The 25,515-nt window shown below is 47.5% G+C and overlaps 1 protein-coding gene across 4 annotated transcripts in view; it reads left to right on the top strand.

Annotated features, from left to right (window-relative positions):
- The window catches only part of NVL (nuclear VCP like), a 1,303,574-nt gene that overhangs the window by 193,117 nt on the left and 1,084,942 nt on the right, over positions 1 to 25,515 (top strand). For all 4 annotated transcript variants that reach the window (XM_069608641.1, XM_069608644.1, XM_069608642.1 and 1 more), the window contains exon 6: positions 20,354 to 20,626. In XM_069608641.1, coding sequence (XP_069464742.1) covers positions 20,354 to 20,626 — 273 coding nt within the window. The remainder of the gene's footprint in view (positions 1 to 20,353; positions 20,627 to 25,515) is intronic.

Below are 25,515 nucleotides of genomic sequence, written 5' to 3'. Positions count from 1 at the left end.
GCGCCCCCGAGTGGGGTCGGCCGTGTGAGGTCGAGAGACGCCGCTCGCAAGAGTGGTCGGCACGAGTCACGGGAGCGGTCCCGTTCGGACAAGGAGGCTCGTTCTCGCTGTACCCGTTCCAGGTCCCGGTCCTCGACGCGTTCGAGACCGTGTGCTCCTGTGAAGTCTTCGAGGAAGACGTCGACGTCTGAGGCGTCGAGGGCGTCGACAGGCTTTCTCGAGGCTCCGGCTTCGAGGGCGTCGTCGAGGCCGTCGACGTTCAGGTCGTCGAGGGACACGCTCGGGGCTCCGGCCTCGAGGGCTGTGTCGACGCCGCCGATACTGGAGGCGCTGCATCTGACGTCGACGCCGATTTCCTCGTCGTCGACGCCGATCCTCTCGGCGCCGTTGCCGGTTTTCTCGGCGTCGGCGCCGATTCGCTCGACGCCATCGACGCCTTTCGTGTCGGAGGTGCCCCGTGTCACGGGTGTACCCCCTAGGAAGGCTCTTGTTAAGAGCAAGCACTCTCGGGTGCCTTTTCGCCACCTGGAATTTATTTCGGAGGCGGAGGAGGATTCTGATGGCCTGGTTCCTAGTCTGGTGCCTGATGACATTGGCTCGGGCCGTAGTCAGTTTGACGATTTGAGGCAGTCGCTGCATGATGCCAGTGGACTGGACACCTCCCCGGAGGTGGACTTTTGTAGGCCTGAGCCTGGCTCCCATGCCGATTCCTCGTACCGGCGCCTTATGGCTAGGGTGTCTGAGTATTTGGGATGGTCTGCTCCCCCAGGGGAGTTTCTGCAGGATGATCTGACGGACATCCTTGATGTTGGTCCCCCAACTGACCCGGTACTGCCGTTCCATATGGCTTTACAGAGAAGGGTGGCGGCGGCTTGGACTGCTCCGGAGAGTCTCCCGGCGGTGGGCAGATCCTTGTCGCGTAAATACCGTCCAGCCAGTAGCGACCCCTGCTACTTGACCAGGCACCCCACTCCGGAGAGTTTGGTGGTGCAGGCGGCCACGGCCCCGGCAAAGCAGGCGTCGTACCCTACCATCCCTCCTGATAGGGACGACATACGTTTTGATGGCTGGGCGAAGAAAGTGTTTTCTTCTGGTGGTATGGCGCTTCAGGCGGCCAACTCCGTTTGTGCCTTGTCACGTTTCACGCACACTCTGTGGAACTGTGTTGCGTTAGCGGCTGAACATATTCCCGAAGGGGTTGAACGGGAGGGTTTCCTTGCTATGGTCCAGGATGGTAAGGATGCCATGTGTGAGTCCGTTCAGTCGGGTCTGGACTTGGCTGAATGCGTCAGTAGGTCCATGGCGGCGAGCACCGTGATACGCAGGTTTGCGTGGTTGCGGAAGTCGGGGTTTGCTCCTGATGTGCAGTCCCGGCTCCTCAACATGCCCTTTGATGGTGAACACCTTTTTGGCAGCAAGGCTGACGAGAGCCTTGAGAGGTTGCAGACCTCAAAAGCTGCAGCAAAGTCGTTGGGCGACAGGGTACCCGTGGTGCCAAGGCCGCTCGGGCAGTTGCCTCTTTGCCCTCGGGTACCGCCGCAGCCGCTCCTACTCAGTCATGAGGCCATGTCCCATGGTTCGCCGGTTGGGGGAAGGCTGGCGCAGCATCTTGTAGAGTGGCAAGCCATTACTTCAGATGTGTGGGTTCTGGAGATCATAGCCCGCGGCTACTGTCTTCCCTTTCGGCACATGCCTCGCGACAATCCACCGGGGAACCTCTCTTTGAAGTGTCCGGATCCGCTCCTTGCGCAGGAAATTCAAGCCCTGCTGGAGAAAGGCGCTATAGAACTGGTGCCTGTAGCGGAGAGGAACAAGGGTTGGTATTCCCCTTATTTTTTGGTTTCCAAGAAAGACGGGGGATTGAGACCCATCATGGACTTGCGCGGTTTGAACAAACTCCTCAGGAAGGACAAGTTCAAGATGGTTACTCTCTCTCAAGTCCTCCAGGCCCTTCAGCTTCAGGACTGGTTGGTGTCACTCGACCTCGAGGATGCTTACTTCCATGTGCCGATCCATCCCAAGCACAAGAAGTACCTGAGGTTCGCGGTTGGCGACTCGCACTTTCAGTTTCGGGTCCTGCCGTTCGGATTGACCTCCGCCCCGAGGGTTTTCACCAAGCTCATGGTGGTGGTGGCAGCGCATCTCAGGCAAGGGGGGGATTCACGTCTACCCCTACCTGGACGATTGGTTGATCAGGGGGAGCTCTCCCGAGCAAGTCCTGGATCATCTGTCCATCACCTGCCACTCCCTCCACAGGCTGGGCTTCTCCCTCAATTTAAAGATGTCCCATTTGACGCCAACGCAGAGGCTCCAGTACATCGGAGCTGTGCTCGACTCTTCCCTGGGGCAGTGTTTTCCTCCCCAGGTGAGGGCTCTTCACATTCAGCAGATGGTGCACAAGTTTCAGCATGCCCAGACGCTCCCAGCGTTCGAGTTCTTGAGGTTGCTCGGCCTCATGGCATCCTGCATTCTTCTGGTGCCAGAGGCTCGCCTGCGCATGAGATCTTTGCAGTGGGCACTCAAGATGCAATGGTCGCAGTCCTCCGGCAGGATGTCGGACCCGATTCAGGTGCCGCCCTCGGTCGCCCAGGACCTTCTGTGGTGGGCCGTCGAAGGCAACTTGATGAAGGGGGCTCCATTTTGGCTTCCCTGGCCGGAGGTGACGATCGTGGCGGATGCATCCCTCACGGGATGGGGAGCTCATGCCAACGAGCTGACAGTCAGCGGTCGTTGGTCTCCGTCGGAGTCCAGACTCCATATCAATCTGTTGGAGCTGAGGGCCGTCAGGCTAGCCCTGAAGGCTTTTCTGCCGACTGTGCGGGGAAGGAATGTCCTGATCCTGACGGACAACACGGTGGCCATGCACTACCTCAACAAAAAGGGGGGGGCAGGGTCACTTCCTCTGTGCAGGGAGGCGACGCAGCTCGAGTTCTGGGCCATCCAGCAGGAAGTTTCGGTCTCGGCAGTTCATCTGGCCGGAGCCGAAAACGTGACGGCGGACGCTCTGAGCAGGCAGAGCGCGATCTCTCACGAGTGGGAGTTGGCTCAGGTGATTCTCCTGGAGATCTTCGCCCTTTGGGGGACCCCTCAAGTGGATCTCTTCGCCTCCAGTGTCAACCGGAAGTGCGGGAGGTTCTGCTTGCGGGAATTTCCTCCAAGAGGGGCCTTAGGAGACGCGTTCGTGGTGGATTGGTCGTTCCCGCTGCTGTACGCGTTTCCTCCAGTCCCCGTCATCCCGCAAGTGCTGCGGAGGTTGCGGAAGTTCGGTTCCCGGATGATCCTCATTGCTCCGGCGTGGGCTCGGAGGACGTGGTACCCGGACCTTCTCGACTTGTCCATCTGCCCTCCACGTCGTCTTCCCTACCGAGACGATCTGCTCTCACGGGAGGGGGGTCTGGTTCTCCATCCAGAGGTCAGATCCCTCAACCTTCACGCTTGGCTTCTGAAAGGTTGAGGTATAGGGATTGGGACCTCCCTGAAGACGTGATGGAGGTGTTGCTTTCGGCCCGAAGGCCAGCAACTAAGTCTCTGTACCGTTGGCGTAAGTTCTGCGACTGGTGCAGAGTTCGGAATGTGGATCCTTTTGCTTGTGACATCCCCATGGTTCTGTCCTTTTTGCTTTCTTTGGCCCACAGGGGCTTGCAAGTGGGTACCATTAAAGGTTACCTGGCAGCGCTGTCCATCTTTAAGCGCTCGTCTGATGAGTGTTCTTACTTTAAGATCCCTTTGATTTCACAGTTTCTGAAAGGGCTCACTAATGTGTTCCCTCCGTCACCTTTCCTGGTGCCCGGTTGGGATTTAAACCTTGTTCTTAGGTTTCTTATTTTTGCTCCGTTTGAGCCTTTACATTCTTGCCCTTTGAGGCTGTTAACTCTGAAAACTGTGTTTTTGGTTGCGGTTACTTCCGCTCGCAGAGTGAGTGAGTTACAGGCACTTTCAGTTAAGCCACCCTTCACTGTTTTCTACAAGGACAGGGTTGTCCTTCGTGTTCGTCCTTCTTTTCTTCCGAAGGTTGTGACGGAATTTCATTTAGCCCAGAAGGTTGTTCTTCCGGCATTCTATCCTCCTCCGCATCCTGGTAAGGAAGAGGAGAGGCTCCATAGGCTTGATCCTAGGAGAGCTTTAAGCTTTTATGTTTCACGCATGTCCCGGGTCAGAGTGGACGATCAACTCTTTATTGGTTACGCTGGTAAGCGTTTGGGGCAAGCTGTGACGAAACAGACTTTGTCCCGCTGGATTATTTTGGCCATCTCTGAGTGTTACCGCTTGGCGGATAAGGACCCACCGGCTGGCTTGCGGGCCCATTCTACCAGGGGCATGGCTGCATCTACTGCCCTGCAGAGGGGTGTTCCTATTCGCAACATCTGTGATGCAGCCACCTGGGCTTCAGTACATACATTTGTACGGCATTATTCCCTCGATTCCATCAGAGGGCAGGATCTGGCCTTTGGCAAGGCGGTCCTTTGCTCTGCTATTTGATTGGCTATTCTATATTTGTTTGTAAATTCTTTCCCTCCTCCTTGCTCTGGTACTGCTTTGGGAGTCTGTCATAGATATGGAATACGTCGGAGGACCCAATCCCCTCGAAGAACAAGTTACTTTCTTACCTGGTAACGTTCTTTCGATGGGATGGTCCGACGACGTATTCCATATCGCTCCCGCCCTGCCTTCCCCGCTGCAGAATTTCTTTTGCGATTGCAGCTTCCGTTCCGCAAGGCTTTGTGTCTGACTGGCAGTTGACTTCTGTCACACGTTCTGGGGGAAAAAACTACAACTGAGGCTACAGGCGTCGTGCGTCCTACTTATCACATCGGATGACGTCGGACGTCGGAGGAGGTCCTCGACGTCGGCGTATCGACGTCATCGACGCAGGACGCAGACGCCGGAAAAGTTTCCGAAGCAGCACAGCTGTGGTGATTACCTGTCATAGATATGGAATACGTCGTCGGACCATCCCATCGAAAGAACGTTACCAGGTAAGAAAGTAACTTGTTCTTCTATTGGTTAGGAAAAGGTAACTTTAATATAGGTACTATATCTGTATATGGTAACGGAGTGAGGGGATTGGGTAAAACACTATCAGGTGGGCGTCTAAGCCCTTCCTTCAAAATGACTACTACAGACGTCACTAAAAGTATGACGTACCATTGGTTCTACTAACTATAGGACCCTAGATTATTTGGTCCCTTGTGATTGGATTGTCACCAACCCCATGCATACATTTCCACTTGCTTGGCAGCACGCAGAATGGTCAGCCAGGTGCAGGGTGGCCCCTGGCTACCCGGCCTTCCTCCAATTAAAGTTACAATCAATCATCACTTCAACAACAATGTGTCAATTATTTTACTGTAGTTGGCCCCGAAACTGCCTCTTTTGTCTGGAAAAGTTCTGATATCTCTGCCTGGGCGGATGCCAAGCGTAGGTGTGAACCCGTGCTTTTCCTCGCTCGGCTGGTCACGTGATTCCTGCACCGTGAATTTGTCTAGTGTCTCTCAATTTGTGTATTTGATTCTTATTTGGCTTGCCACCTGCCTACGCTTCCTTATCTTGAGCTTTCAGAGACAGGATATTCTGTTCTTTAGTTTCAATTATGTGTAGCTACTGTTCGTTCCTTCTATTGGTATGACCTTGGCTCTCCTGGCAGGAGTTGCATCTGCCGAGTTTTGATTCAGCTGTCGTCTTCTCGTTTTGCTGGAATATGAATCTTGTCTTGTTTGGCCTCTAGTAACCGGAGTTGATTCTGCTTTTTGTGTTGCAAAGTGGAATCGCACTTATAATACTGTGCTTCGTTTTGAGTTAGATTATGTATAATGGCGCGTGCCGCACTATTCTTCTACTTAGCATAGCAAGCCGCACTGTTTTCTTAGCTTTCTTGTGGTTACAAGCATATTTACAGGTGTTAGCTGGTTGAATATCTTCATCCTGGTTACAGCTTCATTCTCTTACATTTGGACATCATTTTTATCTTGATATCCTTATTCATACCGTTTCCTCTTTGTGTCATTCTTTGGTCGTAATTTCTTCTGTCTGCACGTCAGTCCGGGCCCTCGTGACATCACTTTTCGTCTTCCACTAAGGCCGACTTGGTTTCTTCCGGGACAGTACTGAGGCAATCTTCATTTCGTCTCATTTGCTGTTAGGGTTTTCTTAATGGATACCTTACTGTCCATGGTTTTCTGGGTATCGGGACTTCAATAGGTGTTGTTCTTCTGATAATACTGGGCAGAGCCCTACTGTGGCTCTCTGCTGGTTTATTTGCTCATCATACGTCGCATATCTCGGTGTGAACGTTCCTGGTACTTCAAAATGGGTGACTGGAGTGCAGGCTTTATTTGCGACCTGGCTTCTCATTTCATCTAAAAAACTCAGGACATCCTGTCCCCTCTCTCTTCCTCTCCCCCTGCCCCCTCTACTCCCTTCTCTTCCTCTGGCCCTTCTTCATCCACCTCTCCTCTCTCTCTCCCTGCCTTTCCTCTGTTCACCCCTGACAAGATTTCTAGACAAGTCCGATCTATGAAAGTCTCGTCAAAACAGGTTCACCCCTGTTCCTCCAAATCCATCAAGGACCACATTGACTCTTTGGCCCCTGCTCTGGCTGACTTCTGCAAACACTCCTTCGCCACTGGTGCCTTCCCCTCTCCTCTGAAGCACTCCCTTGTGCACCCCTTCTTAAGAAACCCTCCGCAGACCCGTCCTGCCCCACTATTGCTCACCCAATCTCCATCACACCTTTCCTGGGCAAACTCCTGGAAAAGCTGGCCATTTCCCAGCTTAATCTTCACACTGAATCTGTTGGTAGTCTCCATGACCATCACTCTGGCTTCAGAGCTACCAGAAGCATGGAAACTGCTCTCCTGAACATCCTTGAAGACCTGCTCTCCAACCTCGATTCCAACACCCCCTGTGTCCTCATCTTACTTGATCTCTCTTCTGCCTTTGACACGGTCAACCATGCTATCCTGCTCAACCGTCTCCATGACAACCTGGGTATCACCGGTGAGGCCCTGGCTTGGCTGACCTCTTTCCTCACTGATCGACCTTCCCAGGTCCAACTTGGGTCTTTCCTCTCTTCTATCTCTATCTGTGGTGCTCTCTCCCTCGCTGTTCAACCAATATCTGGCACTTCGTACCTACCGCATTGGCGCTCTCTGCCCCAACTTTCAGTGCTATGCGGATGATACTCAGTTCATTTTCAGGCTCCCTTCTGCCACTTCTTCTGCTTCTCTGATCTCTGACTGTCTGTCTGCTATCCAGGAATGGTGTGCCGCCAATGATCTCTGCCTTAATGCCAGTAAGACCGAGATTCACCTCATTGGCACACCCGCTCCCTCCTTTCCTGTCACTCTGGCTGGCCTCTCTTGGCCCTCTTCCTGCTCCCACCTGTGAGGCTAAAACCTCAGGGTCATCTTCGACTCCACACTCTTCTTCTCGCCTCACATCTCTGACGTCTCTAGGAAGTCACACTACCAGCTGCACCTCCTCAGAGGTATTGTTCCTTTCCTCTCCTTCCCCCAGAAGCTCACTGTCTCCAGAGCTCTGGTTCTCTCTAGGCTGTACTACTGCAACAGCCTCTTTCTAAATCTGCCTGCTTCTTATCTCCTTCCTCTTCATCTCAACCAGAACAGGACTGCGAGACTTGTCCTTGGCCTCAAGCCCAGGAATTGTATCTCTCCAGGACTGAAATATGTGCACTGGCTCCCAGTGGCTGCGAGGATAAAGTTCAAAACCCTCAGCATTGTCCACAAGGCCTTCTGGGGCCTCAATACCTTCAACTCTCTCTTCGTAAATATCTTCCTTCTCAAGCTCATCCGCCTCCAACTCCCTCAGGGTCAGTCGCTTCTCCAAGCAACAAGTTGGTGGTAGATCTTGCTTCGGCTGGGGTCTCCCTCTGGAACAGCCGCCCTGCCTCCCTGAAACTTGAGAAGAACCATCTCTGGTTCCATAAGCACCTCAAAAAACCTTCCTCTTTGCTCCTGCTTTCTCTCCTCCTCGCTCCTGCTTTCTCTCCTCCTCTCCCCTGCTGAACTCCTGGCTGAACCTGCACTGCCTCCCTGGCAACCCCTGCGCTGGAGGACTGTTTGTTTTCTGCATCCCTACATTTCCCTACCAGCACTTGACACCTGATGTCTGCACTTACCCTTGCACTTGCCACAAGCTGGCCGCACCCTTTACTTATTGCTCATTTATTCTATTTATTTTCACGGTCGATACCATGTACTGCACTGCACCGCCCCCCCTCCCCTCCCCTGCATTTGCACGATCTCAATGTCACCTGGCCTAGTAAGATCGTTATCTGTCTTCCCCCTGTTCCCCCTCCCTTGCCTCGTCGTGCCTTGTAACACTTGTGTATAGGCACGTTATAAATGCCATATCATATCATAAGTGCATACACCTGATACCAATTGGCTCTCCTCACACGAATAAAAGGCAGAACCTAGAGACAGATTCTGAGCAAGGCGGAACACGAGTACAAGCAGAACTTCCGGGGCAAAGGCAAACCTACTGGAGCAGAGCGACGGACCAAGGGACGAGAGCAGCATGTTGAAAACCTCAAGAGTTCCCTACTGGAGGTTGAAGGCTGCACACGTTTGGATGAGAAGTTAGGAAAGGCAGACCTGTGAATGAACTTTGAAAAAAGAACACCTGTGGAATCAGTGATACTGAGTAACTGAGTGGTCCTCCGAAAGTAAGTAGCCCACTCGCAAGTCTCAGTGAAAGGTGCATCGTTTGTAATGATAAAGCAAATTAACTGCAAAAGCGAAGTAAGCAAAATTAACTCCTAGTAAAGGGGAGAGTGAAAGTTGAACCTGGAACTTTCAGTCGAAGTGGTCCTGCAGAGGTCTGTAAAGAAAGCTGTGCCCATTTGAAAGTCTTCGACATCCAAAAGTGGTCTGAGCCTGACTGAGGGAGACCCGAAGTTTAATAAGGTTGAGGAAGGGAGCCTTGATGGTGCTTGCCTTTATTTGTTGTTTTAAGGTGTTGAAAAGAAGGTGATTTAAAGTTTATTTTTTTATAAATCTGGTAAGTATTGACAGTCAATTAAGACTTGTCACCATGGGGGACACATCTCTTATGCAAGACACTGTATAGTGTGGAATGGGTGAAAGGCACAGCAGATAAAATGTTCATGCCATGGCCACAAGGGGATCGCATACACGGAATGAAAACCAGAGCACCCAGGGAGGACTTGTTAGGCAAGCTCCCCCAGTATGTTGGATTTATGGGATGACGGGGCACATTGCATGGGTATGTGGGAGCCAAGGGAATGTACAGAATAGCCAATTCTCAAGAGTGGGGGCAGTTTATCCTCCACCATACAGCACACAAACCAGGGGAGGGTTTGACCAAGATCACACAGTATATCGGACACAATAACCGCGAGTACAGCAGGTACAACAGTCCGAGCGAGTGCAAATGAATCCACCACAAGGGCAGTCGCAACAAGCCCCCATACAAAGACAGCAGTATGCAAATACAGGACAATTGCTGACAACGAGGATAGGCGGTGTCACTGTGGTAGGAGGAAATCCTATAGAATTAGAAGCAGCCATAGTACGAAGGGAAATGGCGATGCTTGAAGGAATGGACGATGAGGGTAGACCATGGGGAACATGGTTCCATGTAATATACTCCTCTCTATGGTATAACTCTGTGAATGTTCTCAACATAGAGGTCAAACATTGGTACAAGCCAACAACTACTTTTTGAGCTATGAGCATATTTCATGGAACCAGGTTTATGTACCATACATATGGTTGCATAGAAGCTTTACCCTTTGAACACATGTTATGTAGACTGAACAAATAATTAATGTTTTTCTTTTTTTGAACAATGAATGTATCTACTACTCTTGAAAATTAATAACTATATACTTTTGAAATTTTTCTCTAGATGTGATTGTAATAGAGAAATATGCCCCTGAAGAAGAGATGTTATCTCGAAAAGCGTTGGGCCTTTTTTTAAAAATTGAAAAATTCAACTACGTATGAAGAAATCAAAGACTTACAGTGACCATTGAAGTGTAAAACTGCTTGTTGATAAATGGACAATTGTGAAGAACTTTACCTATAAAACACAAGTTGTATCAACAAAATTCAACCTTGATTGTTTGGCTCTAATTTTGAGCTTGTGAAAGTGTGCAGGGGCCAGGAGTTCCTCCATTAGGAACTTTATCTGTCTCTGCAGCGGTAATAAGACACAGAATAAATGGAGAATTTGAAGTTGTAGCAAGTGCCAGGCTACATCTCACTTTTCAGTGCAAACTGCAGAATTGGTAGCGCTTATTGTCACGCTCGAGAAACATGAAGGGCAGGAAGTGACGGTGTACAGTGACTCTGCCTATATGATGTCAACCGTACACACAGGATTAGCGCAATGGAAAAGGAGGGGCTACCTCTGTACGGAGGGAACTCCAGTGCAGCACGCATCCTTATTGGACAGGCTTATTAGTTTAGTTAATTTATTTGTAGAGGGCACCCAGCTCAGAGGCATCTTATTAAGGCACTACAGCTCCCAGTGGCCATAGCAGTTAAGTGCTCAGCTCACACTAAGCAAACAGATTTTATTTCTTGCTGGAATGAAGTCGCAGATGTAGAAACCAAAAGTGTTGCATATTCTCCCGATATTTCGAGTTTTGATACTCTGAATGTTAAAGAAAAGGTATTCACAACTATGGTGATACAAGAAGGGTTTAATAAATTGTCAATGACTGAATTATTGGAGATTCAAGGAAGCACACCGCAGGAAGAGCAGGAACTGTGGAAGCGTAGGGGTGCTCTTTATCCCACACAGAAGCATTATGACGACAAGATAGCACTGGAAAGCCAGTGATGCCGGTAGCATTGTTAAAAGTAACGCTTCAACAACTGCATTATCCCGCACATGTAACTAGGGAGAATATTGCTGCAATGATTGCAGAAGACTGGTTCATTTTGAATTCGTTAGAACACATTGCATTCTTTGTGGTGAATTGCATTGTGTGTCAAATGTTTACTGCTGGGCATACACTGAGGACAATTAGAGGGGGTGATCTCTCGACCGACTGGTCCATTTCAGCATTTACATATCGACTATGTCAATATGCTGCAGGTGTGCAATGGATATCGGTATCTACTAGTGGTGGTGTGTCCCTTTTCTAGGTGGATCGAGGCAGGCTTGTGTACCCACCTTGATGCCACTTGTGCAGCAAAGTTTTTAATTCAAGAAGTATTTCGAAGGTGGGGTGTGTGTGTGAAGTGCTGACATCTGACAATGGGCCTAATTTTGTTAATCTTATCGCCTGCAAGCAAACTGGATATGTGAGAGGTGCAACAGCCTCCTTAAAGAAAGGACTGCCAAGATTAAATTGACATTTAAGAAGGGATGGCTATATTGCCTACCCTTAGCTTCATATGCCCTTCGGAATCAGCTTGGCTCAGACCATCACCTTACCCCTCACGAACTAGGGAAAGGACGGTGAATGAAACTGCCTCTTACACCTCCGTCTAGAAGTAGAAGTGATGCCCAGAACGTAGCTAAGACTTTGTGATGAACTGCATGATTATTTGACATGTATGACCATCTCTCTCATTTCACATCAACTCAAGCGTCAGGGGGGTCTCGGAACACAGAAGAAGACAATTCAACAACCAGGTCAAGTGAACATTTATCGGCACCCAAGCTATTTATTGGAGATTGGATTTAAACTTTACCCGGAAGTGGCATGAGCCATGTTTTCATGGCCCCTTTTGCATTGAAAATAGAACCCCCGCAGCTGTTAAGGTCCAAGGAAGACTAGCTTGACTTCACTTGGGTGATGTGAAGGCATATAAAGGAGAGACCCTCCCTCCCACTGTTGCTGATCCAGAAGAAAGACAATATAAGAATTTCAGCGTGTACAGACTCGATCGATGATAAAGAAGGATGATAAGGTGACCGGCTGATGATGCAGATTTTGCATTTTGACTAAGGTTCAAATGGACACTCCTTATAGATATTTTAGCAGGAGTGCAAACCCTTGTTGAGAGCCTTGGGAATTCTGAAAAATTTACTTCAGAGATCTATTGAAACATCAGAATGATGCCTTGATCAGAAATTGGAAACGAGCTCAGTATACAGATTCAGTTCATGGTGCATACTTGTTCTGAGAAAATTTCTATGGTTCTCACTGACAGTGATGTACATAGGCTTGTGCTTGCTCTTTTTGTATTTATACTTTAAGCTTATCCTACCCTTGTCAGATGAGATGTTGATATTCACACTTTTTTACAGGATCCTAAAAATGGCCCTGTGATCATAAGACTCCTCATTGCTATTATTGAAGAGATGTTGCACTTGTGAATATAAAGAATTTTGATAAATTGTATTAAAAATTAGAAATTTGGAAGCTGGCACAGTCTTGGAGGAGTAACAAAGACCGAAATGTCGCAAAAGGTGGTTGCTTATGTTTTGGTGTATAATGTATGCCTGCACGATCACACTCTTTGTCTTTCTATTTCTTCTCTTTTACAGTCTTTATCACATTAGTACTCCTACTAAGATAGAAGCCCTCATGGTTCCTCCTACCACCATGACTGCTCTTGATCTAGTTACTTCCACTAACGTAGAGGTCCCCAAGGCTTTCCCCAGGGGTAGAACCGCTATTGATGTGCTTCGCGAGTATTTCACATCTTATGCATTTGAGAGACATAAGAGAAGTGCAGAGGAAGATAATGAGGGGATAAATGCCTTTCTAGACCATGCAGCACGCATGGGTAATAACATGTGGTATCAACACATGGAAAATGTGGGGGATAAACCGCTAAGGAGAGTTGCTACATTTGCGCTCTCATACCCTATGCCATGAATGCAGCTCAAACGTTCATTTCCAGAGAGATTCCAGAACACGATGTCAGATGTCTCGTTCATCTTACAGCATGTATGACCCGAGGAAAATTTCAGGGAAGTTGGGCTACTCTGCGATGGAGATCGAAAGGGTAATTTCTGTTCCAGGACAATTATCTCAAGACTTCACAGATGGAGAAGCAACTAGGATGGGAAAGCAAGATGCTTGTGTATCCTGCGCTTGGGCAGGAAGAAGTAGTCATGAAAGACATGAAAACAATCGAATGCCCTAACATAACGGATATAGCTGGATCGCATGGATGTTTGGAGCAAACTCAAGTTTTAGTGTATGGACACGTGAAATCCAGGAAGGGATGGGAAGCAGGACTGATGTCATATGCTGCTCATTTACTGAAGTCGGAATATGTGCAAGAGGTACAAAGAGTTAACAATGGCTGTTTGAAGTCATGGGCAAAGCATGCCAAACTGCTGACATGTGTAGATCCTGAATCGGGCCCCATGATGGTGATTCCATTGGCGAATGCAACATTGAGTTTCTGATGAGAAGGAAGAATGTGTGTGGGAGATAACATAGGCTGCAAAACTACAGTTAACTTGACCAGAATGTGAGCAGGGACAGCTGTCCTGATGGATCGATATTGGGCTTGTGGGTCTAAAGCCCACATGGAGCTGCCCAAGGATTGGGGAGGAACATGTTCCTTGGTGCTCATCCATGTTCCAGCATTAGTAATTCCTCAGTGACCTGAACATTGGAGAATTCCCAAAGGTGGATGCTCATTTGAGAAGATCGCTTGGATTTCTCAATCAAACCAGGAGAGGCAACTACTTCTCAGCTAAGTCAATAGAAGCCTTTGAGGTCATTCCTTATGAGCATAGGTTGTTTAGTCAGACTGCTTCAATATTCACAACTATCTACGTACCTGGGATCCAGACGATGGCCAATGCAATGGCTGCAAATTACCGTAATCGAGCTTCTGCAGAGAATTAACAGCACCATAAAGGCATCAAGGAAGAGCTGAGGGCCATATTACTGACCCTACAGAACTGACCCTACAGAACTTGACATGATCACATCCATGGAAGGAGGAGGTTGCGCCAAAATTGGGCCATCGTGTTGCACATTCTTACCTTCACGATGATGAGAATGGGTCCTTGACAGATGCCGTAACATTGTTGATGAATCTGCACACCAAGATGGAAGACGAGACAGAGGACATTATAGATGACAGCTGGTTTGTGTCTATATTTTCATGGATTCCGCAGTGGATGGCAAACATCTTCAAGTTTCTTGGAGCACTATTGCTTATGGTGATGTTCGGATTCTGTATAATCAAGATAATAATCTCCAGTGCAAGAAAACTGGGAAGAAGCAGTAGGAATGAAGATTATGATCGATGTTGAATCAGGGTTCAGACCCAAGGAGTTGACTGATGAAGATGTCAGGATGTATATAGAGGCCAGCATCGTAGCACCTGAAGGAACTAAGTTCCTGTATCCGAAGAATCATAAGAAGTATGTGGGACGATGGGTCTTTTATAATCCAAATGGACAGTGTAGCTACATGACCTGGCGTGTGGACGAACATGTCAAATCAGCTGGCACCCTCAATGGGGTGATGAAGATCTGGACTCCAAAGAAGCACTTCCTCAAGAAAAAATATCAAGATGTGGAAACCGGTGAAGAGGTGGTCGATGGATCGAACAGAGGGGAGCGTGTAGAGGAGCAGCTGAATGCCTCTGCAGGAAGTCCCGCCCCCATACTTCCAGTATGCTGGGAGCCTGAGATCGTGCTATGCCTGCCACCAGCATTTTTGACCATACCACAGAGAATATTCGAAAGAGGATAACCTCTGAGAAAGCTGTCACGCTCACCTGGTCTCCACGGGGGCGTAGCTCGTGCCCGAAGGATGATGTCTGCACTGGCATTGAGCTGCTTAAATGAGGGTGCTAGCCCGCGTCTTCCCTTCATTCTCACCTCAAGAGGCGTTTGCCTGCAAAGTCGAAACAAGATATTAGGCAACTGAATGGAGCCGGTTTTGGCTTCACCTCCTTCCGATTTCCCTCTCTTCCTCTGGCTCACCTTGGGTTTTTGAAAAGTGAGCTCTCCGTCCTGCACACTCTCTGGCAGGGTCGCGGTATGTACAGTCTTTCCAAAGATAAAGTTACTTCACTGATCCGATGGAGGCTGCTGATTTGGAAGAACCAGAGTAGCAGGTAAGTCTCTATCCCAATAGCTTCTTGGAATAGCTGCATAAAGTCTTTCTCGCTCAAGTTTAACTAGTGTTCATTCTTTTCTTTCAGGCGCGGTATCGAGCGGTTTTCGGATGATGGACTGACTCGCCTTACAATGAGTAGGATTCCTGCAGGTGAGTATAGTGCTGTGCGAGGCGCGCTATGTTTTTTTAAATAGCTTTCCTTTGCTGTGCGTGACTAACCTGCTGTGTCTTTTCTGTTCAGCAGGTGCGGCGCAATTGCAGGAATATGATGGAAGAACCACTCGATGGAGTTCCTGGATGATGCCAAGGTGCGGCGCAATTCCGGATGATGAAAGAACCGCTCAATGGCGTTCCTGGAGGATGCCGACCCCAGGTGAGTGTAGCTTCTCGTGTGGGTACCTTCTTTACCGCTTCTTCTGCAGATGCGGCGGTCCGGGAATAAGCGGAAGGCGAGGCTGGGATGTTAGACTGCAGGTAAGGCCTTCGACGCTTTAATAACTCCTGTTCTTCTCTTTTCACAGGTGCCGATGGACAGAAACCTCTGGACGGGGGCGTGGCTAAAGAGGTTCAAGAGATGAACAGACACGGTGAGCGTTACGCTGCAGGAGTGCAGAATAACGCTAAGCGTGTTCTGTTTGCAGGCTGCGGTTTAAACAGCCTAGCAAGTAGTTCCAGGCAAATAGACCCCTTAACCGTATCCTGCCTCTTCAGGTAAAGTAGTCCCAAGCCACACCCTGCACTGAAAGGCTCAGCCTCACTAAGCTGAGAATATAGTCCCATGAAGTCAACACCTACTATGAGCCTGGCACCAGCGGCGCCAGGACTGAGTACAGGAGGGTCTATTTGGGGCTTGATAAGCCCTTAAGGAGGCCAGTTTCAGGGATGGGCTCACCAGTTTCAGGGGTTTGGGAGCATGCACCATGACAAAAGCCTTATCAAATGTATTCCTGAAGAGATGATAATCTAAGGGAGGAACTCCCCGAAGGAATATGAGACAGAGTGGACAGTGACATCACAAGAGACGAGTGTCATGCACTAAGAAGACTGGCAGAAGAGAATGTATGGACCCTATAGAAACTGATGAGGTTAATCGAGTAAACATTCATATGCGGAAAGAAGATTGCATGTGTGTGATGCACCGCAGAAAATACAAGCCGTTTAATAACTGTGCAGATGCTGCAATGCAAGTAGATCACAACATCTTAGACGCTGGCTAGAAGTAGTAAATATAGTGCAGGCAGAGCCGCTATTGTATAGATACTGGACATCAGTGTCATGAATTAGTAAACCCAGACCCATGAAGAGGAAAAGTCGAGAACTATGTTGCAGCAAAGAATTGGCTGAGATCGTGGACTTGAATGGCGAAGCTGCTTGGCTTGGTGTCGAGACTAAAGGCAGCCAAGACTGGTTATCAGTTCTCAAAGGTGGCAAACATGAGAAACTGAATCATTCCTTGTTAAGGTGCAAAGAAAGAACACCAGCGTACCAAGGTTTATTCAATTAACATATTTAAAGGCTGCACAATGGTCCGGATTGTGGTCTCCGGTCACGTGAGCCAAGGATTGAAATAGAGTTGGGCATGGAATTTCAGAACTATGATGGTGCGTACCCACACTCCCTTATATTCCCAGAGACAAGAATACACTGCAAGGCCAAAAGACTATCTTTATGGCAGAAGGCATGTGTGATGAGTGTCTTTGGGCTAATTGGGTGGGGATGTAAAGTCATGTCAACCTCCTGGCACCTGGGTATGAGCTTACGTTCTGCTAAGTGAACCGAATGTTCCAGACATGGCACGAGTGTGCCAACCAATTGTAGAGAGCCAATGATAAACCATGTACTTAATAATTTTGAAGATGACTTGCACTAGAGGTGGGTACAAGTTGTCCCTCTGACAGTCACCCAATCACAATCCCACCCACTATAGAAAGTGTACTTGGATGTTCCCCATGAACGTACCACAATTCCTCTTGGGTTTTTCTTATTTGCCACATAGTATTACGAGAGATTTGAGCGAACGTCTGATGTCCGTTGTAACTCCCTGTTTTAGACAATTGATATTAAAACAGAAACACTTTGCCATCTTCATGAGTTGGTTCAATTATTTGGTGTCAGTTATTCTGCAATCCTTCTATTGCATGCGTTCTATAGTCCATCCCTGAAGCCCTGTTGAATGTCAGAGCACCACAGGTTACTTTTAACCAGGGCAGGGAAGGAGTTCTTTCCCCGGAAGTCCCTAAGATTAGTGAAGAGCTCTTTATGCGAAGTGTGCAGATTTAATACGTTTTTCATAAAACTCTTGTTTAGCCTTGGTTGCGAGCTTATTGTTAGACGCTGCCATATGATATGAGGCAAGAGTAGAAGCGTTGGTGTTTTACCACCAAGCCTCTACAGTAGCTTTCAAAAAGTCACACAACTACTCTAGAAAAAGGAGCAACTAAAAATATTGAATAGGCAACAGTTGAACCTAGTTTCCCCCAACACCCCACAAAAAGCCCGTTCGTAATACACCCAGATGTTCTACAAGTATTGGAGACGTTAACTCCAGTAAGTTGGCTCAGTAGCTTGAGCGCTCACTGCTGTGATCTGTGTGTAATCTGCAGGTCACAGGTGTGAATCCTGGCAAAGCCAACTCAGCCTTTCATCCTTCCGATGATGATAAATGAGTACCAACTTCAGTTGGGATGACAATGATGTGTGTAAATATGTTCTATGTACAGCGCTTACGCGTTTAAATAACATCATTATTAATTGATGGCAATCTACCAAATGCATTAGGCATGTGTGGCACACTCAAATTTGGTCAATTGTGCTATTGGTTGTGGGTGTATATTGAAAGACCAAATCCAGACCACATGAAAAAAAGTTGCCCAAGACATTGTCAACATCTGTAAATCCTACATTAAAAATAGGAAAATCCAAAAAAGTATAATTTTGGTAATTCGAACATGTTCTTTCATATGAAAAATTAACATGTATCTGTTTACATGAGAAATGTCAAAAAAAAAGTTCATGTTCCCCAACCATAACAATATTTACTTCTGCACCACATAAAAAAACAAATGGAAGTAAACGGAACCTAAGTTATGTAATGGGCGTGCCAAAAAGCTTAAGTAAGGTTGGTGAACCATGTCAAGTTCACCCATTATCACCAGTTGACATAGAGTATGCCAATAGTTTCCTGAGGTATACTAAATGTTGGACCATCATTACTGTGTGGGAAATAAATGCAACTATAAGACTGCAAACACTCAAACATCATGAGTTAACACATGCAGCAGAAAAGTTAACCGTTTTGTTTTTGTATTTAACTTATTTGTTGTCTGGAATCTGAGAAGGCTGTGCTGTTAACAGCCCTTCTTTTTACTGTATTTTGCTGTTATTTAATTTTTCACCAGTTATTACATATTTTGAACATAATAGTATACATTTTTGACAAACATGTTACTGTCAGTATATGATATGTCATTTATAACGCGGCTGTACAGCTGTTTCAAGGTGCAAATAGACAATGGAGCGTACAGAGGGAAGACAAGACAAATGATCTTACTAGGCCTTGTGTCATTCAGATTGTGCAAGTGCGGTAGCGCAAGGAGCAGGGGGAGGGGACGGAGAAGTGCAAGAGAGAGGGAAAGGGAATGTGCGATCAGGGCAGCATTGCTCTGAGAAAGTGCAGTCGGGCCTCTCTGCATAAGTGCAGGGAGGCAGGGGACTGTAAAGTTAAAGGCCTTAGTGTGTGACCGGTCCAGAGGCAGTGCGGGGGAGACTGGTCAAAATAGAGCCAGGTACCAGGCGAGAACTCTGAGGGTATCCAAGGAACCAGTCACGCAGCAGGCAGGTAGGTCAGCAGGGCAGGGAGAGAGGGAAAGCAGAGGAGAACCAATTGCAGGCACAACAAGACATCAGGATCTGGTAGAGAGCAGATGTTTGTTGAGGCGAATCTTAAAAAGGGACAAGTAGAGAGAACGGATAGAGAATGGCCTTCCAAGATTTAGGGGCTAGAAGAAATAAGAAATTAAAGAGATGAATCGCAGGGCGAATGGGGGAGTAAATAGAACAAATTGGGACTTAGACCTGAGGGTACAGGAAGGGAAATAAGATGAGATGAGATGAAAGGTAGGATGGGGTAAAATCCTAATGAGATGGTAAGTAGAAGAGAACTGGCCATGCCATTAGACTGAAAAAGTTAGAGCTGAAAGGTACGAGCGAAATCAGTTCAAAACAGACTCATGGAAGCCAAGATGATGATTAGGCAAAGGCTATGCAATTGGTTAATATTTTGCTTTGCAAATGCCGCCTGATGTAACTATCTTTGCTTAAGTTATGACTTTGTAAAAAAAAGAAACATATGAAAGATGTATAAACGTAGGGCGTTTCCCACTGCTCCTCACCCCTGATGTTCTTGAGTGATCTTGCATTGTCTGCCTGGGCAATGGACCTGAACCAAAAAAAAAATACATTTTTAGATCCCTAATGAGGAAATGGCTCAACCCCTGTAAAAGTACAGTTGTCAAGATTAAGACCTTTTCAAGGGAGACTACCATTCCCTTCATCATTACTCACTTGAAGATGATCTAAGGAGTGGAAATATCAGGGACGTGAGAGAGCGATAGGGGTGGGTTAATAATAAATGGGTCAATGATCCAAGAGAGAAATTGTAAAGAAGGGGTCCGAAAAAGGAAGGAAAGAAAGATGGATTCTGTCTGTAGAGTAGACATTGATGAATAAATAACAGGGGAAAAAAGTGGCAAATGGATATGGCAACCTGCGGTTTAGTATACATGCCATTAAGAATCCGTATCAGTTCAGCAAAGACGAAGGAACCCTTTAAAGAGCAAGCACTGAGAAAATAAGTGAAAATACGTGTGTGGATGTGATCTTTTGTGCTTTAGTTCAATTCAAGTGGAAAAGGTGAGTAACATCTAATAATTGCTTTAAGAATAACTCTGATAACATCTTGGTGTAATTGGATATTTGGGTAACCATTCCCCAACATCATTTCCCCACCCCTTTTCCTGCATGTGTGACAATGACGAACAATTAAATGTCATGATTGGGGTTGGAGTCTGGGGACGTGTGATTGCAGTTTGATGCAATGATTGAGATTATGGGGCAAGGAACTGGAGCAAGACCTGAAGATGTGGTCTAGGAGAAGGGGAATGAAGGAAAGGACACTTGAAGGGACATTGGAAAACACTGCTGTTCTGTGTCGCATGCTGTTTTCAGAGCAAGTTATGTTTTTCAGGCAAGATTAAGAGGGAGGGGACCAGTTTGATGTAGCCTTTTCTTAACAATATATTTTATGCTATTTTACAGTCTTCCAATCTTATGAACAGCTCCTTGCTATCATTGTATCGAAAGGGAAATCCAGATTCTGCTCCGGATACTCCCACAAGAGAGGAGACTGCAAACACCAGCACTCCTGTACAAGCAACAACTGCCAAAGCAGAAAAGCTAATCCCTCCAAGCACCAGGACATCTGGCGGTGGATGGTTTATTGATAAAACGCCTACCAGAAATGGAGAACAGAGTATTCTTATCGATCTTAGTGAGGAGTATAAGGAGGAACCTAGTAAAGCAACTAGTCTGGTAAGTGCAGTCACCACATGTAACCAAGATCTACCTGTGACCTATTTATGTATATTTGTGAAAAGCAGTGCTCTTCATTGCTTCAGTATTTCCATGTTTTGTCACCTATTACTTGTGTCATTTGCCCTATATGTACTACAAGCATCCTCTCCATTTGAGAAAGTTATTAATTTCTTTTCTTTTCTGCAAGGCCTTGTCCAACACTTGCTGTAGGTCGAGTAAGGGGCAAGCCATAATGGCACTGTATGTTATGTTAAGTGCTGCATCTTTTATACTGTGCCTAATCCCCACTGTAGTGGTTCCAGAGTGACAAAGCTTGTCTGGAAGATGGCGTATTGAACTCCTACAAGGGGTAATCAGACCGTAGTCTGTGGAAGAAATGAGATCCAGGCATAGCGGTGTGGGATAGAGGATGAGGATACAATTAACTGGAATTCAAGCCAAGGCAGGTTAAAGAGAAATTGGTGATGTTTGTGATAGTGTGGGTGCTGGTTGATCTAGCCAAAATGAATTGTGGATCCAGAGTACAGACACATGTTGAGGGTACGTTTGAAGATGTCTGTGGGAGCAGAGAGTGTTTACTTGAAGGCAGTTTTGAGAAAGATAAATAATTATTAATACTTATGCTGTGCCTGTGTGATAGCCTTGGGATGTGCTCAAGTGAAATACTTGAACCCTTAGGTGAGGCTTTTTTTTCTTCAGGAAATGCATTTACTTTTTTTCACCAAAAGAAAGTTCTGTATATGATTAATTTGAGCCATATTTTTCCGGGCCTGCTACCTGGGATGTATTATGAATCCTGGGATATATTTTGATGAAGTGAGTGTTGGGGTCTGAGCTGGTGGGTATGTGGAGTTGGGACATCGTGCAAAGGTTTAAGCCTATACTTGGCAGAACAGTCCCAACGTGGCAACTTGCACACCTTCCCCATGATAAAGGATCCCATGTATAGGTTGGAAGCATCAGGATGGGGTCATGGGTGGGTACAGTGATGTGCAGCATAGTCAAGCTTTCCACATGCCGTGCAGTATCAACTACAACCATTGTCGGCACCAGGAAAAGTGTACCTTTTGTGCACTAGAGCCTGCCAGATGCTCTATGGGGATTTGTGCCCTATCTGCTGCAAACTGCCCACTCTACATGACACAAACAAGCCCCTCTAGCTTGCTGATTATAGGTGCTAGTCTGCGCTATTGATCTACGTTCTTTCTGCCCACCCGGGTCCTTGATTTCTCAGACCTTGCTTCAACTCAGGAGGATAGCTCGGGGGCATTGTGCTTCCCTTGGAAACAAGACGACACAGAGCAACACAGATTTGATCCCCGGGTCCGTGCTTAGAAACCTGTGTGTATTAAGCGTGTCTATAAATAACCGATCATATCATATAACTAGATGTTACCACTGCACTAAGTTACATTTTTGGCACCAGACATTGCAACTCCAGAGAGGTCCTTGATACATAAAGGGGTTTTATGGAAACAAAAACCTAGTTTTTCAACTCAAACAGTTTGAAATAAAGCTTCTCTAGTTTTCTTTCTGAAATTAGGCAGTAATCCTATTCAAACTTTCATGTTGTAGTCTATGAAAAGGCAGAACCTTTAACATCTTCACCCCATGCAAATTGAGCTTAAGCAGACGATAACCATAGACATTTTTTTGCTGACACATATGTATATACTTGTGAAGACAGGATCACCATGTGTTCTGTGGAGTATGGGTATTACCATTCTCACATCTTGGTGCAAAGTTCATTGGGGTGCTTGCAATGGTTTAAGCCCTCATAAAATGTACCAGCTGTCGGTCAGTTACAATACACATTTGAAGAATTAACTATGGACCTCGTCCGCTTCCATATAGCACCGTTGGTGCAAGCCTCTTTGCAGATAGTCCCTACCAATGAAAACACTGGCTTGCCGGGGTTGAGATTCAGTTGCCGAGTAAAAGAGTAAGCAAAAAGGGTCTGAAGAGTGGTAAAGAAAATAATATAGCCTTGGCACCCGTTACAAGGGCTGGAATGGGGGAGGGAGTAATGTCCCAGTAGCCCGAGATTCACTCGGGCCGATAACGAGGGCACCATGACGTTACCTCCAGTTCCAGCCCTTTGAACGGGAGCCCCTCTACTATTACCATGGCAGACAGACAAGCAAGACGATCTGAAGCTGCTGAGACGGGCCCCACCGCAGCAACAATCGGGTAAGCAGGACTGGGAATAGTAAAAATAAAAAAAAAGTAACAGCAGGGTAGCAGGAAGATTGCGCTGCTGGGCGGGGGAGTCAGCCTGGCGGTTCCGTGGAACGTGAGCCTGGATCAGAGGTTTCAGCCCACGATCCACGGAACCTAATTGGCTGCGCCCCATCCCTCCCAATCCCAGTGCTAATGAATAGAAAAAGAAGGAAATGAGTGGCAAGAAAAGTGAGAAAAAGCACAAAATGGGTGAACAAAAAGTAGCAAATTGGAACTGAAAGGTGGAGTGGGTTGAATATAAAGTAAGAAAAGGGCAGATGAAAAGAAGTCTAAAACCAAGAAAGTCGAGATGCTGGGCTCAAAGAATGAAGAAAATGAAAATGTGGCACGGTAATGCATGCAAAAAGTAAAAAGAATGAGAAAGGGGGAACAAAAGTTAGGAAGAGTACAAGTAAAGATGGGAGTAAAAAGAAAATGAGGCTGTTTGACAGAAGATGGAAATGCAAGGGGGGCGATGTTGCGCAGCAGGCCAAAGATGGCCGCTGCCTGAAAAGCTCCGGCAACGGCAGCCGTAATATTTGCTAAATATCCTCTTTCCCTTCCAAACTCCCTTACTGCTCCCAGAGGGGGACGGCTGAGAGCTCCGGCGCTTCATGACATAAATCTTGGGACACCCTGCTGCCCCGGTGAGCCCTGCTGGAGAAGCGCGCGAAATCACGGAGCGTGGATGAAGAGTGTGGGGGCGGTGCCGACGCCCTGAAATAGAAGAGGGCGCGGAAGCTGCTCTGCGTGATCACTTCGCTTGTCTTCCCCGCTAAGGACCGGGGCTGCTGGAGACCGCCGGTTGAGAGTGGAGCGTCTGCTGGTGCGACCGACCCGGAGGTGGAGGGGCGGAGCGCAGACCTCGCTGCAGTGTTCCTGATCGGAGGGCTGAACAGCCGGGAAGCGGGTGGTGCGAGCTGTCTGCTTGCCCCTCTCCGGCAGTTTCCTTCCTCTCCCGCTGCAGTGGAATGGGCCTGAAGCTGTCGAGCGGCGATGCGCTAACCCGGGGAGACATGCCGGATAAGGACAGTAAGTGCAGTGCTGCGGCCCCCTGAAGAAATCTGTACTACATCCAGGCCCCAACCCCAATATTGATATTACGGCAGAGCTGCCATCTCTTAAATTGAACTGCATAGCTGGAGGGGGAGGCTCACTGGTAACTACTTTTTTTTTTTTTTTTCATTTTTTTTAAACAGTTTTTATTATTTTTTAAACCAAACTAGCAGCGTTATTTGCAACAATGCACATGAACATCAATAAATGAACACCACTGAACCCCCAATCCCTCCCCCCTTAAGAGCTTGTTCATCTTCCTCATTCTGTATCTGCTGCCTGTGGTAGGGTAGTGCTTTCTTCTGAGACTGCAGAATCCGTTATTGTGCCAAACAGTCCTGTTATTAACACTCTCCATGCTAGCAATGTACTCACTTCTTCTTCCCCACACTTGCTACATGCCTCCTGCCATACCACCGTTTCAGCCTCCGCCCATTTTTGCAAATCCCGCCACCATACTTCGACCAGTGGCTTATGGCACTGCTTCCAGCTCATGGCAATCCTTCGTTTTGCAAGCTCATATGCCAAGTCCTTCAGTTTCCCAACATGTTTAGTATTCCGAGGTCTAGGAAACCCTCCCAACAGGCAGGCCCCGGCCGTATCTATATTGAGCGTGATCCCTTTGTCCGCTAGTTTTTGTGCCACCTCCCCCCAAAAACTCTCAATCACTGGGCAAGACCAAAACATTTTTTCATATCAGCATTTTCCTTATCGCATTTTGGGCACGCTTGTCGTCCCGCATTTGCAAACTTAGATATTCTCATCGGGGTCAAATAGGCTCTGTGCGTTATGTACAACTGTATTTGTTGTAATCTGGCATTTCTGGACACCTTCTTGTGGTATCCCATAGCACGCTCCCACATCCCATCGGTCATCTGTGCTCCCACCTCTGCTTCCCAATCCAGCCTCAAATGCGTCAAATCCTTCCCTACCCGGGTCATCACCATCTCATACAGTCTAGAGATCTCGTGCCCCCCCTCTGACATGTCATATATTGTCCCCATGGTGGCGTCTGGCTCCTCCGCCAATGCAGTCTCAGGCCAGGTTTTACAAATTATCTGCACTAGCCTCAGATATGTGACATATTGGCCTCTATGCAAGCCTGCCTCTTCCCCTAATTCTTAAAAATCCTTAATGACCCCCTCTTGCCAGACATCTCCCAATGTAACCAGCCCGAACGACTCCCAGTAGGTCCTGATTATCATTCTTAGTTGTGTATCTTCCCCTGCCAAGGCCACCAGCGGCACCTGCGGGGAACACGAGTACGGGTTCTCCATCAGTCGGCAGACTCTACGCCACATCTTCCACCCAAGCATCATCATACCCGGGCGCTCCTTCATTTCAAGTCTAGGCAACCAAATAATTTCCTTTAGGTAAAACGGAGTACAGTCCTGTCCAAACAGCCTAAACTCCGGAGTCACCTCATCAGAGAGCCACTTGGCCACATATTGCAACTGGCCAGCTACATAATAGGCCTCAAAATTTGTCAGCTTAATACCCCCTCTTTCTTAGAAGTTCTGCAACTTCCATAGCGCCACTCTATTCCGAGTGCCATGCCATAGGAAGTCTCTGCACATACTATTCAGCTTGGCAAAAAATTTTAAGAGATC

This window comes from Ambystoma mexicanum, chromosome 4q (assembly GCF_040938575.1).
Source record: "Ambystoma mexicanum isolate Mex_15411 chromosome 4q, UKY_AmexF1_1, whole genome shotgun sequence".
Lineage (NCBI taxonomy): Eukaryota > Metazoa > Chordata > Amphibia > Caudata > Ambystomatidae > Ambystoma > Ambystoma mexicanum.
This window is presented reverse-complemented; position numbering and strand designations above follow the sequence as displayed.